Source organism: Apodemus sylvaticus, chromosome 11 (assembly GCF_947179515.1).
Source record: "Apodemus sylvaticus chromosome 11, mApoSyl1.1, whole genome shotgun sequence".
Lineage (NCBI taxonomy): Eukaryota > Metazoa > Chordata > Mammalia > Rodentia > Muridae > Apodemus > Apodemus sylvaticus.
In genome coordinates, this window is record NC_067482.1 from 83590328 (window position 1) to 83610807 (window position 20480).

At 47.2% G+C, this 20480-nt stretch overlaps 1 protein-coding gene and 1 non-coding gene across 7 annotated transcripts in view; one reads left to right on the forward strand and one right to left on the reverse strand.

Annotated features, from left to right (window-relative positions):
* The window catches only part of Tns3 (tensin 3), a 240450-nt gene that overhangs the window by 141372 nt on the left and 78598 nt on the right, over positions 1 to 20480 (reverse strand). For 4 of the 6 annotated variants that reach the window (XM_052199263.1, XM_052199269.1, XM_052199266.1 and 1 more), the window contains exon 4: positions 9677 to 9715. The exons of the other annotated variants lie outside the window; for them this stretch is intronic. Coding sequence is in view for 1 of the 4 variants with exons in the window: in XM_052199266.1 (XP_052055226.1) it covers positions 9677 to 9715 (39 nt within the window). In the remaining 3 variants the exon portion in view is untranslated. The remainder of the gene's footprint in view (positions 1 to 9676; positions 9716 to 20480) is intronic. 6 annotated transcript variants of the gene reach the window in all.
* LOC127696932 (U6atac minor spliceosomal RNA) lies at positions 20178 to 20303 on the forward strand. The gene has a single exon (XR_007980369.1). It is a non-coding gene; the product is annotated as a U6atac minor spliceosomal RNA (small nuclear RNA).

The window sequence follows — 20480 nt, forward strand, 5'->3', positions numbered from 1 at the left end:
AAACCACAGGCACTTATTTCTTCCCACATGTGGGGCTAGAAATGGAAGGCTGAGGAGTCAGCAGGGCCAGATCTCAAGACTGGTCCTGTCTCTTGCATCTTAACGTGACCACTGCAGCCCTGGGATCCTGGTTCTTGCCGACCCATCACTTCTATCTCTGCCTCTACCATCACAAGGCCTTTCCCTGCACATCTCCATATGTGACTATAGGCCCATCCTTTACCTTGCATATTCACATTCCCCAGAGTTACAGGTCTGGGATAGGTGTGACTGTTAAGGAAACATTTTGAGTTTCCTTCAACCCTCTAACTTCCCAGTAAGAGCCAAGGTATTGGCAGAGAGACACAATCCTCACACTGGCTCTCCATCTATTGGGACAATGGAATTAGACGTCAGAATTAGAATTTCTCTAGAAATCGCATGCTAGAAGAAAAGTCTGAAGCCTAGTGTCAGCCAGAGGGGAAGCTAGTCTCACAAAGATATTTCACACAGTTCTGACTTCTGATTAGACTCCTCTGTAGAAGAGACTGGAGCCCAGACAATGATGGGCCAATGACAGTCAGGATCACGCCATGACCAAGACTGCCCAGTTATGCAAACTCTTCTTGCGCTCTATTTAAAACTAAGCTTCATGCCAAGAAGGCAAACTCAGTAGTCACTGAATCTCTTGATTTCTTCCTCTCCCTGGTCTGACTATATTGGAAAATAAATCTCTCTCTGCTTTTCTGCATCACTTGTTTCTTTAACTGGCTGATTGAGGACCAGCGGCTGAACCTAAGCTGTGAGGGTTGCAGGGACCAGACTCTGGCTGGAACAACTCCAGTAATACCAGTATAGTGTCCTCTGGAACCATATTTGTTCCTCCCACTACACACATGCCCTTAGGTAAAAGGTCAGGTGTGAGTTCAAGTGTGAGGGGCAACTGTGGGTTCACTGCTCTTCAGCAATATACCTCACTCTCTTCAAGTCAGTCACAGGTACAGGGAGGTAAGGACACTTCAAAGAAAGCTAAGAAGATGAGCATGTGAGAGGAGTTCAGGACTGTGGCTTTAAAGCCTCTCCACCCACAGCCACCCATATCTTAAGAACAATGACATCCAGGCTTCTCTGAAACCTACAGGATGGTATAGAAGCTAGAAAAGGAGTCAGTAAATATGTAAGGATGTGTCTCCATTAGCCAGCCCAGAGAGCCAGGCTGATCTGAGCTGCCCTCGGGGAGCTGCCTACTAACTACTACAGAGGGTGAACAACTCGGGGACAGAGTTCTGCCTAACACCGGGTTCTGTGCCTCCTTGGACTCACGGAAACTCGGCTACCTGGAATCTATAATAGCGCTCGCTGGGAAGAGACAAAACGAGTCTCTGTGTGATGCCCACACCTTAGGGAAGTGGGGAGGGCTGGAAGACCAGACGGGAGCAGCTGGTAAGAAACAGGCCTGAGGCTCTTCCCCAGCAAGGACCAGTGTTCCGCAAGAGGCTGCTGACCTCACACCTTCCCACTTTCCAGTCGTGACCTCAGGTAAGTCGCACGGGCCTGGACATAAGCTTGTTTCCCTGGTTTTGCTCATCTTGCCCCAACCTGCTCAGTTCCCCGAGATCCTCTGTCCCCAAGGGTTCCCTGACTTCCAACATCCAATGCTGTGTGCTCACCTTAGCCTCGCTCTGGAATAGGTGAGGGTCAATGTGAAATCTATAATTCTTTTTACCAATGTGGTAGATGCAGTCTATAAGCAGGAGATCAACAGCCATCCAGTTCCTAGACTTACATCATGGACACCATAAATTTATACAAAGAGGCCACTGCAGGAGATGCCCGCACAGCCCAAGAGCACAAGGCTACCCACTCCATTGTGGGTTCACCAAAGCTCCCCAATATCCAGCAGATGAAAACCTTGAGTGGCTTTGAAATTTGTTACTGCTAAATTTACAACAGAATAAGAGAATAATTAAAGTAAGCTCTTTCCATTCCTCTGGAGTGCCTCCTCGCCCATTTCGTAGACAACTAGTTTTAAAATAACTCAGCACCTAGGAGAGGCTCTACCATGACTAGTGGTAGAAATGCAAAGATGAAAGTAAACCCTGAGCAGATTTCTAAATAAGTCAGTCTGTCCTCGTGTTGATCTCATTTCTCTGTGTGGTTGGAGGAATTAAGCAAACCTTAGTGGACAAGGTGCCAACACATACACACATACACACAAGCACACTGTGTATGCACACATGTATATGTTCATACACTCACACACACACACAAAACCCACATGCACGCCATGCATGAACACATATACCACAATACAGATATGTGCACATGCACATCTTGAATTACAAAAATCCTTCATTTCACTTTCCTCTTAAAAGCCTGCTTTGAAAACTTCCATTCTATAGACCCTGACTCCTGATGTCACATTTCACAGATACAGCCTGTTTGTTTTGCTCCAATTAAACAAATACAAAGCAAAGCCTTTATGAATCCAAAACTGTACTGTGTAACCCTCTCCTCCTTGCAGCATGAGAAACAGCAAAGGCACACCGTTTATGTGCCTGGCAATAGCAAAAGCTGTGCACCTGCACCTGCACCTGCACCTGCACCTGCGCCTGTGCCTGTGCCTGCACCTGGACCTGCACCTGCAGCTGCCCTGAAAGCCTCACAAATACAGCCCCAGACAGCAGAGACCCAGGCTGGGCCTCCTTTATGAACAGAGCCACCCTGTAAGCAGTATGGTACTGAGCTAGCTACACCTCTGTCCCTTACTAGTCACCTATTAATGAACAATCAGAAGCACCCTCGGGAAGCATGTCCTAGGCATGGACCCCAGGAGCTCCACAGAAAAAGCACTCCTGCATCTGAGATCAGGATTCCATTGTGACTACCACAAACCTGTCTTGGACAGCACCTGAAGTAAAAGCGACAAAAACATATAATTTGCCTCTGAGCTTCAGTGGAAAGCTGTCAGGCTACATGTACAGCATGGCCGTGTCTCTGTTGGACGATCCTGGTGCCTACCAAGAGGGGCATACACCTGTCTACCAGCGCTGCCCCGTCCCAGGTTTCTTGTCCTCTTTCTCCACAGAGGATCCACTGGACATGAAGCATTGCATGACCTCCATACCCTTGCCCTCTGGAAGTAGAGGACTTCCTGAAGCTCATCAGACTGGTTCTCCCCGTCAGGCAGCAAAACAGTAAGATAACAACGTAAAGTCAACAGCAGAACCACAAAATTAAAAGACTTCATTGTCCTCTCCTCCAACCCAAGGAACAAGCGAATCAGGCTCAGCCATCCAGGCTGGGTATTCTGGATGGCGCGAGCAACACTGACAATGTTCACTGTGTTTATATGTTTGGGGATTTTTATTTGTTTGCTTTGTTTTGCTTTGTTTTTGTTGTTGTTAAGACAGTCTTGTCCAGACTGGCTGTCTTGGAACTCCTTGTGCAGACCAGACTGGCCCCAAACTCACCAACTCTGCCTCCCAAGGGCTGGAAAACTGAAGACACACAGGAAAGTGGCTATGCACCATTTTGCAGAAAAGTGGGACTTTTATGCAAAGGAACTCAGATACACAATATAAGGCTCTCTGTGTCACCACCTGTACAGGACCAGATTTACTTACCTTAGTGTGACACTTGAAAGTCCTATTACAATCTGTGCCTATGTGTGTGTGCGCCACATACATGTACATGCATACACAAGTCTATAGAACAGCTGAGTTGTAGACCTTGCCTCTAAGGAACCTGTCACATCTCTCATCACTGAGGTTCCCACTACCTAGGAGAGACAGAAACAGACCATAAAAACCACCAATGCCCCTCACTGTTCTGAGAACCACATCGCCCGATCCACATACTGCCTTGGGTCCTAAAGAAGTTACAATGAAGGAAACCTTTGACTACCAGATGCCAGTCATGGGTCAGGACATGTCCCACCACCTAGGTCAATGTCCTCTGCAATGTCCTTTGTAACATAAGTTCTCTGTTTTTCCCCTCCTTATAGACGAAGTGCAAGCCTCCAGGCAGGCTTTGTGTATACAGACCTATACAGACTATACAGACCTATAGTCCTCATTTAGTCCAGAGGCTAAGAGAGGAAGATCACAAGTTCAAAGCCAGCCTACACAACTTAGTTAAACCCTGTCTCAGAATAAAAATGGGTGAAGGGTTATATCTTTTGTAGCTCTGTGAAGGAGGACTTGCCTAGCCTGTACAAAACCCTGGCTTCAATGTCAAACACAGACAGACAGACAGACAGACACACACACACAGCCCATAATTAAGACTTCCTTTCACACAGGCTCGCAGGCAACTTAGAGCCCACCCACCACACTTGCTTCATCAACAACATCATCACTTACGAAGAGAGGTTCGTCTTCTAGCCCCTAGTCTCAATCACACCAACTAACACTTTCAGTTCTTGGATTACCCCAACCTCACATCCCACTTTTGTAACAGGCTCTGCTATCAGCAAAGAACAGAAAACCAAGCATCACAAGTCAACACCTGGCAGCCATTCCAAAGGTTCCTCCTCCCCATCACGAAGGCACCTTTGTTCCCACAAATAAATGAACCTCAAAAGCAACAGTGTCCCTAAAGTCAGTCTCTGATCAAAGGCTGTCACTCAGTCCATCAGGTAAGGCTTCTTACTGTCCAGGACAGCGGAATGTGCCACAGCAACTCAAACTGTCTCTCCTCAAGCCTGCACCACTCCAGGTTCCAGACAGACTTGGCAGCTCACCGGAGTTCAAATACCCTAGATGATGTGAACTCTGCAGGTTCACATCCACCAAACAGAGGTGGGCAGTGCAGGAGGCAGGTGGAGAAGAGGCCACCAGCCCAGGACCAAGCAGGAGGGCAGATGGTATGGACGGCAGGACAGAGGCACAGACAAGGCAGAGGACAACCTTGGAAACAAACTACCAACTACAGCTGCATATGGTATATCCAGAAGGCATGCAGGCCACCTGCTCCCCAAGCTGGAGGAATGCTGAGTCACAGAACATGAGTCACCAGGACCCCCTAATGCCACATGCAGAAGGAACCAGGAGTATCTCAGAGGGACACCCCATAGGTCAGCTCAGGTGACACTTAGACCAGGCACGCTGTGAGAGGGCTCAGGAGACAGGAAGGATGCTGGAACCTGCCCTTGTCACATTCGCGCACGAGCAAGCAATGAGCCCTTGAAGCGTCTGCAGCCACAGCTTCCAGGGCATGTTCCCACAGACATGTTGTACAAACTCATGAGACCATCACCAGCCCTGAACAGGAAACACAGCAGCCCTAAATAACCACTAATTTCCCTTCCACATCTACCAACTGGGCAGTTTTGAACAAGACAGCTCCTTGTTTTACAAATGCGTTACACCAAGCACTAGAAGTAGCATTGTAACCATCCTGGCAGGAGGGAAGATATTCTAAAGAGCCCAGAGAGCCCCTCCCTTCGCCTAACCGAGGATTGAGACAATAGCCCCCAAAGAATTGAAATTTTCCCCAGGAAACTCATGCTGGGAGAAGGCCTAAAGTTAAAGCCTGGTGCCAGACGGAGGACAACTGTCTCCCAGAAGAGTTCATGCAGTTCTGGCAACGTCAGACCACCTTGTGGGAGAAAAGAGACCAAAGATGAGGGGTGGAGCCAACCTTGACCAGGACCACTCAACTATGTCAACCTGTGTTTAAACCTAAACTTATCAGTGCCCATGAAAACAGACTTAGGGGTGGAGAAGGGTGGAACCAGACCTCTGAGAGCACCAATTACATTTCCTTTCTCTGGTTTTTCCTATTATTTGTCTCTTTAATTGGCAGCTTATTAGGGCTGCTAAGGCCCAAGCTCTAAGGACTCCAGCCCAGACTCAGTGAGGATGTCCAGGGTCAGCGCGCACACAGCTGCAGGCAAAGAAGCCATGTCTAAGTGACCTTGGGGAGCTTCTAGATGCTGCTGAGCCTCCGTGATGACCTCACAAAGGAAGTACTCACTGAATGACAGCCAGAACAAAACCTGTTCTCAGGTAGCCTGGCCAGTCACATGGTCTAGTGCCCTCACAGTGACATCCGAAAGCCTGTTTGAACCAACATAACTTCGAGGGCCAATAACAGAGGATTCTTAACCCATGAAGAGCCAGGAGTGCAAGAAATATTGAGTGCTTTCTGTACTGAGAAATGATGCCGCAGACACAAACCCTCAATTGTATGTTTCAGGGATAGACGGCACCCCTCAACCCAGGGCAGACAGCAAAGACAGTGGTGGTGCCAGAGTAGCCACCACCCTAACTCTTCCACGTGTCCCCCCACAGACCTTCCACACCTTAGGGAAAAAGCCACCCAGGATTAAAACCTGTAGAAGCCCTATGTTAGACCCCGTGCAAAATCCTATGTAGACCCCACACACACACTGCCACAAAGGGCCGAAGCTGAGAAGGGCAGACACACACCCAAAGACTTGACCAGAGCATGCACATGGGTCCTTGCATCAGCTCTAGCTCACGGGCATAATCTTCACAATTCAGTAGACTCGCCCTCCCCAAGAATTAGCTGAAATATCACAACTATCTCTTGGATGTGGAGAAAGGTGTGGACAAAGCAGTCTGCAAAGGTCTGAGCACTTAATACCGAGTTGACATGTGCATGATTATTTTGAAGAAAAGCACACACAGACACACATACAGGCAGCAACAAAGAAGACAAAGAAAGAGAGGCAGAAAGAAAGACACATTATATAACATTTCAATCCAAAAACTATCCACAAGACAGTAGTCTCACCAGAATGCATAGCTTCTTACCACCAGAAACGCAGCAGCTGCCCTAACACAGTGATTTACTGAGCCACTCAGAACCTATATATATAGTGAAGTTAGGGTCAGCTGACACCTACTGCATAGCCTATCACATCAGCATGTGCACAATCATGCACAGTCCACAATAATTGATTAAACAAAAAAGAGAAATAGTCATGAGATGGTAGATATATTCATTACGCTATATAACATCTGTAGAGTATATTCCTACTTACTTAATTTTAAGATTTTCAACCTAATTTTCTACCACATGTAAATGTTTGACTGCACATATATATGTGCATATATATATATATATATATATATATATATATATATATATATATGCATATATATATAGTGCCTAAGGAGGCCAAAAGAGGGTGTTGGATCCCTTGGAGTTGAAGTTATAGGTGGTTCTGAGCCATCATGTAGGTGCTGGGAATCAAACTCAGTTCCTCTGCAAAAGGAGCCAATGCTCTGAACCACTGAGCCATCTCTCCAGACCTCTTATTCATTTTTTAAGGTTAAGTATAAAACAGCCTTGGGCAGGTTTTCAGGGACTCTGGCTACCACAGGAGGTAAGAGTTACAGCCTGCCTCAAAAGGCTTTCTAGGGGGACCATATGCTGAGGCAGAAGATCATGGCAAGATGTCCTGATGTCCTAACCCCGGTAGCCTCAGCAATGTGTGTGTTTGAGTGTTAGCTGCTAACCAAAGAAGCTTAAAACATTTTTTTTTAAATTAAGCATCAGCTACGCCATTATAGTTGGCTACTCCATCACAGTCTGTGTAAATACCACCTAGGAGGGTAACTCTCAGAATGTGCTTCCATCATTAAGGAAGGCTTGTTGTATATTTATGAAAAAATGTATGTATGTGTGTATGTATGTATGTATGTTATGGGTTTCCCTGGTGCTGTTTGTAGTCTGATGTCAATTCTGTTTCCTCAAGAGGGGCTGTCCCTACCAGGAGTGAATCACATACTCAGGAGATTTCCTGTGAACCTTCTCCCCATTTTAACTGGTCAAATAAAGGCTAGAGCCTATGATTGGGCAGTGGAAGGGAAAGGTGGGACTAGATGTTTTAGAGAGTGGGGGAAGAGTAGGGACAGGGAAGAAGACAGAGGAAGAGCTGGAAGGAGGATGGAACAGAACCACAGGGCGTGGAGAAGCCCGAGGTAGCAAGGGATTTCATAGCAGGGGAATGGAGTAGTGTGGTGGTACATCAGCCCAATCCAGGCATGCAGCTTATAAATATTGTAACTGAGCTGTGTGTTTTTGCATGGGCTTATTGGGGTTGGAGATTTACTGCAACGTGTATATATGTATATATACAACCAAGTACACATAAAGATCACATCTGTAACAGACACAAATAGTGTACATGTACAAGTTATATAAGTTACACAAGTACACGCATGGAAATTCACAAGCATAGCAATCAGTAACAACAAAGTACAAACAACAAATACATACTACTTTTACAAAAATAACATATTCATATAAATGTTATAAATGCATGTGTAATAAATACATATACTCATAGGAACATACTAATTATAGGTGGGCATAATGCATACATCCATATACCAATACACATGACAAATATATGCATAACACACATATAGATGTGTCTCAAGACCCTGACTATGCAGTTCACAGAGAAGTGAAGGAAACGGGGTGGCACTGTCCCTAGGCAGCCCTGAACTCAGCATGGACAGCCTGGGTGTGAGCCTGTGGTACCCTGGCCTTGGTACTCTATCAAGGTCTTTACAGTTAGTAGAAATCCCTTTGATGACCTCAGATGCCCAGCTTACATTCCCAGAGGGAAAAGACAGCAGACATCTTGTGAAAGAAGCATCCACGCTGTGCCAACCCAGCATCCCTTTTCTTTCATTTGGCTGCCAGCTAGGTCAGGGAGCACCACCATCCTCACTGAAAACAGGAGACTGAGGCTCAGGAGGGAGGGAAGGATCTGAGCTTGGCTTCTTCAAGAGAACAAGGCTGGTGTGCCACCTCTCAGCTGAGGCCTCAGAGAATGCTCTACCACCCTACAAGACAGATAGGACCAGCCTAGTGTCTAGAGAACCCTGGGTTCAGTCCACAAAGTCATAACGGTAGGAAAACAAGCAAAGAGACCAACTGGGCCATCAGTGCTACCTATGGGAAGGCAGGGTGGCACCATGACCCCATCCACTTTGCAAAAGTTAAGCAACACACGTGAAGGACACGTTGCTGGAAGTGGCAGGCTCACTGTTTTCCCTCACAAGTGTGTCTGGGGCAGTGTGTGCTCCCCAAGCAACCCCAGGGGCCTCCTCGGGGCTACTTCTGATGGGTGGGAACAAGGCTGCCTGTCTCCTACCTCCTAGTTCACGGGCCTGCTGCAGGTTAAGAAGTCACTAGAAACAAAGGGCAGGTTGTCATGACATTTGAAGCAGAACCCGGTAAAGAGCAAAGGGAAACTTTGCATTCACCCAATGATGCCTCACAGAGAAAGTGTTGCTATGTTTACTTTCAGTGAGGTAAAAAGCATGGTGTATGTCCCAGGTGAATGCCACCCTGGGGCACTGGTACTGCCACTGAAGACAACTCAGTACCGTAAGTCGGGGGTCCAAGCCTCAAAGGTAAATGCTACTCACTCTACAGGTTGCCACTTCAAAAGAGTGCGGGGCATTGGCTATTTTTATTTGTTTCGTTTGAGACAAGATTCCTCTGTGTGGCCCTGGGCATCCTGAAAGTCACTTTGCACACCATACTGGCCTTGAACTCTGCCTGCCTCTGTCTTCTGAGTGCTAGGACCACCAAGTAGATGGATTAAGGAGAGTGCCGAAGTGAGAAAAATCCCCAAGGAAGGCCCAGCCTGGACAGAGACCACCCTGGACAGTCAGACCTGAGTCTCAAAGGAATTTGAAAGTCTTACCTGGTCCAGGTGGACTTGCACCGAGCAGGGAGTCACCACCTTAAGAAGGGAAAATAAACATGAAGATAGCGTTCTCAGGCAGCAGGCACAGTAGCCAGAGGGCTCCCAGAGCCTGGGGCTGTGTCACAGCACCTGGAGTCAACAGAATCCACATTCTGTTAACTCTGAGGAAGTTCGAGTCCTTTCCAAGGATTTTAGGAAAGAAGTAATGACACTTCCATCAAAAAAAAATTGTTTTAAAATCTGCACATCATTCATAAAAACAGAAGTTCACCTTGAACGTCAAGCAGCCTGTCAGTGTGCCCCTGGCTGAGTCCTTCCTCACTGGGGACCATGAGAAGTAGGGGCCAGAGCAGGTGGAGGGCTCTGCAGGGTGGATTCACGCTACCTCAAGTGGAAACATTCACATTTACTTTACGGATGGTCTTTTTTTTTTTCTCTACAAAATGGGCTCCTTTCAACCGGGCGGTGGTGGCACACACCTTTAATCCCAGCACTTGGGAGGCAGAGGCAGGTGGATTTCGGAGTTCGAGGCCAGCCTGGTCTACAGAGTGAGTTCCAAGACAGCCAGGGCTATACAGAGAAACCCTGTCTCAAAAAAAAAACCAAATCCAAATTTAAAAAAAAAAGAAAAGAGAAGAGAAGGCTCCTTTCTCCAGAACTGTCTATGCATGTGAAAATGAAAGCAGTCTGAACACATCTATTCCTGAGACGTGGAAAAGGCTTCCCGTGCACTGTCCCAGAGTGAGCTCCCTAAACTTCCAGGACAGGCAGTGAAACCTCAAGCTGAGAGCAGCAGCACCTTGCTGTCCAGGCAGCTGCTAGAGGAACAGTGCTCAAACAGGGGCTGCCGTGTCCTGAGCTAAAGTCCCTGTGTGAGTCAAGACGCGGACGTGCTTCTTGTTTGTCCTGGGGCTGCGGAGGACCTTGATCCTGTGACCTGTGCTACTCCCCAGCTTTCTCCTGGCTCGCCCACATTAGACCCCCTGGGTCACTCCCCGCTCTTAAAAAGAGTTTTCTGGAACTGTGAGAAGGAAGGGCTGCCCAGTCACCATGGTTTCCAGTTGGGAGCAGCAGGTAGCAGTACGACCTTGGTCTCAGATGCGGACACTATTTATAGGCCTTTTGCTTATCTTAGTAAGTTTCTCAAGAGCTGGGTGACACACGGCCACTCATCAGTCTGGGACATGCCATTATTCCACCAGGATGTTGACTCATATTCCTGGCAGACAGAGGGGTCCTCTGATTTGCGCCCTCTCTTCCCTCTAACTACCTCTTCATCTCCTCTGTGCTCATACAGAGACTGGCCGCAGAAACACACATTTTGGATTCATGCACCCTCAGTTTCCCCTGTACATATTAGACTTTGATGGGTGGATGGGGAAAGAAGCCAACAAATAAACATAAAGTGAAAACTAGCCCATGGCTTTGGACACGCGGAGCTGGTGCCAGAACCATAGGGCCAGTGATGGGGGCTGCTGATGGCACCGAGCAAGGGGAACTCGTGGTTAATAAAAAGCTATGGTTCACTCCACTGGAGCAAGCCCCCCCCTGGGGACACAGGCATCCTGGTGCCTTATGACACAGTCACACTGGTGAGGAATGTGTAAGCAATCAGTCCCTGCCTTTAGGATGTCACCTGCAGTCCACAACACACAGCACACATCGGTAAGCAGAAAGGGCACATTTTGTGAAGAGACACAGAGGCACATTAAATGTACATCGGTAAGTTGAAGCAACCACCCCGAAAATGCTACCTTCTGTATGCTTCCAACTGTGACATTTTAGAGAATGGGAAGTTATAGAATAAAGTATGTGTGATAATCAGGGGCTGAGGAAAAAGAAAAGGAAAAACAGACAATTCTGTGAGCAGTTGAACTGTTCTCACCCGTACTGTCACGGTGGGCACGTGTCACCATCAACAGTCCAAACCCACAGGTGGACCAACACCCCAATGAACCCCCTGTGTAAATTACCTTGTGGACTTTGGTTAACAATGTATTGATGTTGACTCACCAAGTACTATGCATTAGGCAAATTTTAAGCATACCAAACGCATGCTTATTTTTTTTTATAAATTGAAAACTGTCCTAAATATAGTTTATCAATATTTTCAAGTAACTGAAATTCTTACGCCATAAGTTGTTTTAAAGCAACTGTTGTTAGGTGCTGGGCATGGGCACACGTCTTTAATCCCAGAATTTGGGAAACTGAGGAAGAATCTGTCAGTTTGAAGCCAGTCTGGTCTACAAAGAGTTCAGACCAGAGAAGGATACATAGGGAGGTTTAAAAAGTCATACACACAGCCACAGAGAGGGAGGGGAAGGGTGTGTCTTCTATATCCCACATCCCCCTATAAACAGGTAGCATGCAGGGCACAGCTCCAGGGACTACAAATGAGACAAGCTCTGTGATCAGATACTCAAGTCCTAGACAGACCATCTACAATCAAGAAAACACATCAAGATATATCCTTCCAATGTAGCTACAACCAGATATCAGGATAAGAGAAACCTAGATATAATTGGTATTTCCAGTTTACTTCTCCTGTTTAGAGCCAGGGCACTAACTGACCACGGTCGGAACCACTCTCAGCCTCTCTCAGGATGCTCCTGTTCCTGGTTCATGCCGGTCAACCTGACATGAAGAAACGTGGGCACCCAGCAGCAGGCCTGCGATTGGGGTCCTTGGCTCTCTCTGTGGGCTCGTAGGTTCCAAATGCCACCCAACCTGTCTAGAAAGCAGGACAGTTTCTCCACACTTCTTTCTACTCACTGGAGCCCACAACATTCTGGGGCTCGGTCACTACTGCTCTTGCCCCTGTGACCTGTGGACCCACCTGCCCACCTCCCCAGCTTCATCTCTTGGGGATGAAGAACCAGCGGGAGCAGGGTGAAGATATAGTAAGGGCAGGCAGTCGTCCAGCTGACGGAAGTGAGGATAGCTCACTGTCTGTCCTGGGTCCAGATGAGGGCGGCACCTCAAATTCTTCATCCTCGTGCTTGTTCTTCATCTTCAGGTGCAACTATGACCCTGGTCCTCTGTCCCTTGGCATGTCACTGAGGGAAACACTGTGGGCCCGGGACATCTCCAGTCTCGGGATATTCATCCAAGACCACAAGATGGACTGAAAATTGAGAAGCAGACCTGAATGCAGGGCACTGGGACAAAGGCCCGCCCAGTGCCAAGCCTTCCTCAGGTACGCCTCTGCAGATGTTTCTCCTCAGGAATCTCTGAGCTGAGACACCTCCTTCTGTGAATGAGCACCTATCAGCCAAGGCATGGCATCATGGAGGCTGAGTAAGCTTCAGAGGGGTGGAGATTAGAGAACGACAGGCTGAGAGTGAGCGCCAAGCATCGGGCCACACATGTGCAGGCTCAAGTCAGCTCCATAAACATGTCCTATATAAGGCACGCCTGTCTGCAGGTCTTTGTCCTGAACCCTATCAACACAGAAATTCAGCACATTCTGTCCTATGTGGGGGAAGCTAAATCAAGAAGGACTGTCACAGGACGAATCTCACAAAATACACCTAGCAGGTCCTAGATGACTTTCCTCCTCCTGATGGCAGCACCCACTGGAGTCAGGGTGACAAAAGGTGGCGGTAAAGGGTCAGGGCTGGCAGCTACAGAAAATCCCAGTAGAGAGCTATGGGCCCTCAGCTACAAGCAACAGATCTTGGGACCCATGTCCTTCTCTTGACCTGACCAGGGCCCCTCAGAGAGACCTGCCTGAGAGTCATTTTATGGCCTTTACTTGGCTTTGTCTGTGGCCTAATCTGTGGTTACCAAGGACAACCACAAACAAATAAGGCTATGCCCAACCCACACCTGGCTACCTGGATGCCTGGAGCCTGCTGATGTTGATAACCTTGTCTCCAGGCCAGCAGGTCATCAAGGAAGTAGGAGGGGCTTATAACCTGCCACTAATTAAACATATGAATGGCAGTGTGCAAGTTTAAAATGCAGAGACTAGGAGGTAGGTGGGGTGGGCTCTGTGGGACAAAGCTTGCCTAGAGCCTATGTTTCCCAAAATTGACCTTTTTTTTGAGAAATATGTAAGTTGGTGTGACAGCCCATAAATGACTAAAAGTCTGAGGGACTTGTGAGAGAGTTCTAATGTGTGACAGAGTCACTAAGTATGTGGATGTGTGCATGTGTGTATGTGTGTGTACATGCATGCCTTGGGGGAATACTGAGTGTGTCTTCTGTGTGTCTCCTGTCTGGGAGTACGTTCATGTGCACCTCTAGTAGTGTGCCTCCATTAGAGTCCTGTCATCCTGAACCTTGGGCAGAAGGTAGAGCTTTAATCAACAAGTGAAGTGTACTCTGAAAAAGAAAACTTCAGCCACAGCCAGCCGCCTCTGCCTCTCACCGTGGCCAGCAGGAGTCTCTGGCACTACAAAAGGACCAGGTCTACTATGACTACCATTCAGAAGATCAAAGTCCCCAGAAAAAGAAAGGACAAACCAGTTCAACACACTGTTTGCAGACTCTCAACTTTCTTCTTATTCACACAATTAAGCCATGAATTCAACCCTTGTTGTCATGTTCAATTAAATTTTATTTTGTCCAAGCAATGTCAAGAGTGATTATTTGTTTACCAACTTCTCTAAGAGATGCACGGGTTAAAACCACTACATGCTACTACATAGAATAGAGGTATGTTTGCATTCAACCTTTTGTGAATCATCAAAAATTCCAATCCTGTTGGGTCCTGTGAGCGAGCTTCGTAGACCATCACAGAAGCCTGGGAGAATGGAGAGGACATGCCCTCGGGAGCCCAGCGTGTTTTTACACGTCCACCACTACAGTGGAAGCCTGGTGCTTGCTCTCTCTACTGGCTCTCTTTCTTATTTATTCTCTAGATGATTCTACCCATAGGAAAACTCTCTCAAGCGGGCATGAGTTCGCATATACAGATCTGGAAAAGAGAATCAACCCAGCAACATCAACCATCACTCATTCAAAGGCATTTGGTAAGAGCACACAAGGGCTAGGGGGACAATTTGGCAGCGGTCAGCATGCACCATTCCCTGAGATTGACCCAATTCCCAGCATCAAAACAAATGGATTAATAAATAAATGCACGTAACTTCCAATAAATCCACCAATAACGTTTCAGGTACAAGACAAAGAGGAGAAAAAGTCATCACTAGCCACTTCTGCACTGCAGGTGGGAGAGAAATCAGTTTCCTGCTTAAAGAAGGAACCATTTTGGTGCTCAAAGTATCATGAAATTGCTTTGATCAGAATGATGTGACTCAGGATAAGCTACATAAAACTGGAGGCAAATTTACTTCAGCTTGCGACACAAAGCCAGAGGGCAACAACTTCCTTCCAAATCAGCAGAGTTGGGGAGAGATATCATGGCCTCCTGAGCTTAGAAGAAACCAAGAGAAATGCCCGTCACTGGCCACTGAGACCCAGAGTGCAATGTGGGTCAGGTCACCTCTCATCTAGTCTGAGAACAGCATCCAGGCAGAAAATTTTTCCAAGAAGCACTTTTTATCACTTTACAGTTTTTACAGCTGATGGTAAATATTGCTAACCAATGACCACGCCCATAGTATTAGCTTTAGAAAAGGTAAGTTATTCAACTGTTTTTACGACTGGGATTATCACTCACTATAAATGGAGGAGGTGAATTAAGAGAAAAGTTCCTCATCCCCTGATGCTGTCACTGAAAGACCAGGCCACTCTATTTAAATGCTGCCCATGCTAGACTGCTGGGGCCACACTGAAGCCCCACAGACACAAAGATTAAACAATAAAGGCTTTTATTTCCTCAGCCCAGGAGGCCAACTCAGATCTGGACTGAGGTCTGTAGGACGGTTTCCTTCTTTGAAGTTGTACTCTCCTAGCTCCCACGTGTGGTCACCCACCTGCCTACCCATATCATAGAGTCTTCTTAGAAGAAGAAAGGTCACATGGGATTAGAACCCACTCTAATGACTTCATTTGAACTTAACCTCTTAAAAACCCATGCTATAAACGCAGCCATGTCCTAGAGTCAAGACTGCAGCACATGATCTTGAAGAAACATGGTTCAGCCTAACAGCTATCAAGGGTTCCAGAGACCCAAGGCGTTCTCAGGACACCAGTCAGGACTACCCCCCGACACACACTCCCCCAGCAACAAGTCTGGTCTGCAGTCATTCAAGGCTGCTCCTGGAACAATTCCAAAGCCTGAGATCAGGGCTAGTGAATGTCAAGGTCAGACTCCCGAAGGAGCCTGCAAGAACAGGGGACCCGCAGGGACAGGGGCTGCAGAAACTTCGCTAACCTTTCCCAGGATGAAAGCCCTCAATACCTTTTTGCTCCTGGGACCTCTTTGCTAGGCATGACCCTGGAATCCTTAATTAGGCTCACATTCCTCAAGAAACCCTGCTATCCACTAAGTGGGAAAGCTCAATTTAGCTTGCTCTAATCCCCATGAGAAACAAGCCAGCAAGGCAGACACAATTAAACCCCAGGGCTGCCTGCCGCAGACAGGGCTCCAAGATAGAAGGAAAGGTGGTGAAATTACAGGAATCGGGCTTTCTGATCCCCCTAAAGGCAAGAGGACTGGAGAAGATCATGCCTCTGGCACAGTTATCAGCAAGCCCACCCCAGCATTCTCTCAGCTCTGGGATCGGCTGGCCTGAGCCTAATTCAGTTCTTAGGGCCTCCATGTCCTCTCCAACCTCTGTGCTTGTGAGTTTTGGGGGGACAGGGCTATTGTAAGGCATCTTGGATCTTCTTATGCTTCAGGCAAATCATATGGGACTTGTAGGAGAATGCAACAGAATTAAAACACCAGAACACTGTTCTGCATACTCTATGCTCCCCAACATCAGAAGTCAAATGTGAGTCTGTCATTGGAACAAAATTCTGAGAATTCTCATAGTACATGAAAGATGTCCCTTCCAGGACACTCACTGGGCTCAAGGTCAGGACCCTAGGACAGGACCATTTACCCAGGCACTGGTCTAAGAGCCTATGTAGCAGATGTGTCCAAAAGTACCAGGTCAGGACAAGGCCCAGCTCCCAGGCACTCAGGCGAATGGGCCCATCCTAGACTCCCACTATCAAGCAACTCCAAGGACCTGCCTAGAAACTCTTCAGCTGACACTTATCAGATTCTTTTGTCTTGCCTCCTAAACAGAAAAACAAAGATTGCATGATAACGGGTAAAATGCTGGCTAAAGAACCAGAAGAAAAGCTAATAAATCCAGCGGCATCAGAGAAAGAGTAATCCTTTTAAAGCCATTCTCCCCACTTAAAATGCCAAGGATCAAGTTGTATTTGCTTCAAAATAAGTAGACCAATTTCCACAGGAAAAACCAGGTCTGATACGAACAGCCATATTTTCCCCAGAGCAGTTCTCACGTGTCCAGCAACGTGTCACCAGCAATCACAGTTAATAATACAGAATGTTGGCATTGGTGACTCACGTGTTAGCTAGGTAGGACAGACTGACATGCCAGGCACAGTGCTCCAGCTCTTTACTCCCAGCTTTGGGGAGGCAAAGGCAAGAAAAACTCTGCCAATTCAAGGCTAGCCTGAACTGCTTAGCAATGGCTAGGCTGGCCAGGGCTACACACTGAGAGCCTGTCTAACAGAAAAGGAAAACACTGACTGACACTTGGCTCTCTGACAAAGAACCCTGCACTATCCCCCTGCATTATCCTCACTTGGGTCTCTAGTGTTTCAGAGACAACAGGGTCTTTGCAAAGTCAGTCTGCAGACAGAACGATGACTCAGCAGTTAAAAGCACTGGCTGCTTTTGCAGAGGACCTGGATCGGGTCCCAGCAGCCACATAAAGGCTCACAATGACTTGTAACTCCAGTTGCAGGGGATGTGACACCCTCATCTGGCTTCCCCAGACACTGCACACACCTAATGTATACATTCAGACAAACACATATGTTGAAATCAGGATTGACTCCAAACCCAGTGACATTACACCTAGGCGACAGCTACCTGACAGTCTGTTGCCAAGGCAACTGCCACTATATTCCCAGAATTCACTTGGCTCACCTCCCACCTTTACCTGAGGCTATGTTACTATCCAAATTAAAAGACCCCTCTGATCTCTCTCTCCCCTACCCCAGCACCCCCCCCCATCTCTTTCACCACCACCTTTGCCTTCCTCTCCTACAATAAAACTCACGTGGGACTGTTTGGCCAGGCAGCCACAATCTCTTTCCCTTGAAGCTGATGATTTCCTGGTTTGATTGTGGCCTGTTATGACCAATGAAATAAGGTAGTTTTAAAACCATCCTCCTGACCTTTCTTTTTTTTTTTTTTTAAGATTTAGTTATTTGTTACTTATATGAGTACACTGTAGCTGTTTTCAGACACAGCAGAAGAGGGCATCAGATCCTATTACAGATGGTTGTGAGCCATCATGTGGTTGCTGGGATTTGAACTCAGGACCTCCGGAAGAGCAGTCAGGGTTCTTAACCGCTGAGCCATCTCTCCAGCTCCCTTCCTTCTTCTCATGGGAAAGTAACATGGTTAAACTCTGAAGCCCAAGCTGAGCTCAAATTCACAGCAATCCTCCTGCCTCAATCTCCTAAGTGCTGGGAACACAGCTGTGTGCCAATAAACCCAGAGTAAATATGGTGGAACTTTGGAAGCCCAAACTTAAGGGGCTGTTGTTTCCACCACAAACGCACCCGTTGGTGCTGCTGAGGCAGCTACCAGGCAGATAGGAAGCCACCACTACCAGGTGGACAGACAGGCCTACAAAAAGACATACAGAGCCACCTAGTCTCTGGTAAACCCCTGGAAAGGAGCATGCGCAAGTCTGGGACCAGCCTTGAGCATCCACCTTGCCCCACTCCGCCCCGCCCAGCCCCGCCCAGCCCCGCCCCACCTCCTGTTGCCCCATGGCAGACACATTCACAACTCTCTCATTTCCTTCAACAACTCTAAATAAAGGGATTTGTTAAGACTACCCTTCCCACTCCAAGACAGTGTGTCAGCAGGACATCTCTGCTTACCCAGAGAGAGGAATCTGAGCATGTTCCTTCCGGCCTCCCACAGATGCAGCTGTAACCCCTCAGCCAGACCACACAAGTAACACAGCCCCGGCTATGTTCAAGAGGAGCAGTCAAGAGGGTGACAAGAATGGGCTACCCTACCCAATTCCAGGACAGAGTACACTGTATACTTTATAGGAGATTCCTGCACAAATGTCCAGACCCCTAGCCTGTCATCTGCTAACACCTCACCCCCTTTCTCCTCACAAAGAAACGCTCACTGGAAGAATGACTGTTTCTGAAGGCCTGAGAGTGAGTGGCATTCACAGTGTCCTCAGGGGGATTTGTGCGCTGCCCACACTGGCTTCACATTCACCAGACTGTCCACCAGGAAAGGGTCCTCCCATAAGTAAAGAGCTGAGGCCCCGTCAAGCAGCACGCTGTCAAGCAGCACGTCACAGAAGCTTCTGCCACAGCCATGCAGAATCTGAGATTTCCACTTAAAACCACCACGCAGGTTCATCTATCTGGTCAAGTAGCAGATTTACAATGGCCGGTGGCTGATGATATGGAAGGGGCCCAACACCACAGAAGGGTCGGGTTCTCACAAATAAAAGGCTTTCCACAGTGGAGGTGGTCCCTTTCAGCCAGCATCTTAAATACAGACAGGAAGCTACATCACATCTCTGAAATGGGTCAGTAGTCTCAGCCTCCTGTCATGCATTAATCCATTCCTTCACACACTAGTCATTCACAATGGTTAATCAAATACCACATCTCAGGGCAGGACACTCAACTGTTGGAAAGAAATTGTAGTGTCTTCCGGAATCCAACTTAAATCAGAACCCTAAGGGGAAATTTTTTCAAGACATTTTGTACGAAGTGTCTAAGGATGATGTAATGTAAAATAAATAAGTAAATAAATAAGAAGTAATGACAGTACAATGTTTAAGAGCACATACTGCTCTTAGAGAGGATCACAGTTCCGTTTCAGCAGCCGTCTTCCAGTTACTGCCTCTTAACTTTAGCTCCACAGGATCCAACGCTCTCTTCTGGCCTCTGCTGGCACCTACACTCACACGTGTATGAGTGACAGCACACAAGCATGTACAGAGACTCATAATGTAAGATAAAACCCATCACTTAACATTAAAGTAGGGGCTGTAGAGATGGCTCAGAGGGTAAGAGCACTCACTGGCCGCTCTTCCCTGAGTTCAATTCCCAGCAATTACATGGTGGCTCACAACCATCTGTAATGGGTTCTGATGCTCTCTTCTGGTGTGTCTGGAGACTGCTACAGTCTGAAGATGAGCTACAGTGTACTCACATACATAAAATAAGTAAATAAATCTTAGAAAAATGAAAGTTACCATAATTTTTATATCTAACTAGTTAAATCTTTATTCCATATAGTCCACAAACAGCCACACCATCTGACATTAACCTACCATCCAACACTAATCACAAGTGTTCTCACAATCCTGCCAAGGCCAGCTCTCTAGGATATCATACCATAAAGAATTACTCACAAGTGTTGTATGAAAGGAGAGAAGGTTACCACTCCCCTTGACAAGGATGGAAGAGGCCCTTGGGCCTAACAACACACATACAGTTAAGGCATTGCCACCTACTTCCTGGCATCTAACCACTGTTTTTTAAATGCAGAAAAAGCATTTGACAACATTCAGCATCCTTTCATGCTAAAAGTATTGGAAAGAACAGGAATTCAAGGCCCATACCTAAACATCGTTAAAGCAATATACAGCAAACCGGTAGCCAACATCAAACTAAATGGAGAGAAACTTGAAGCAATCCCACTAAAATCAGGGACTAG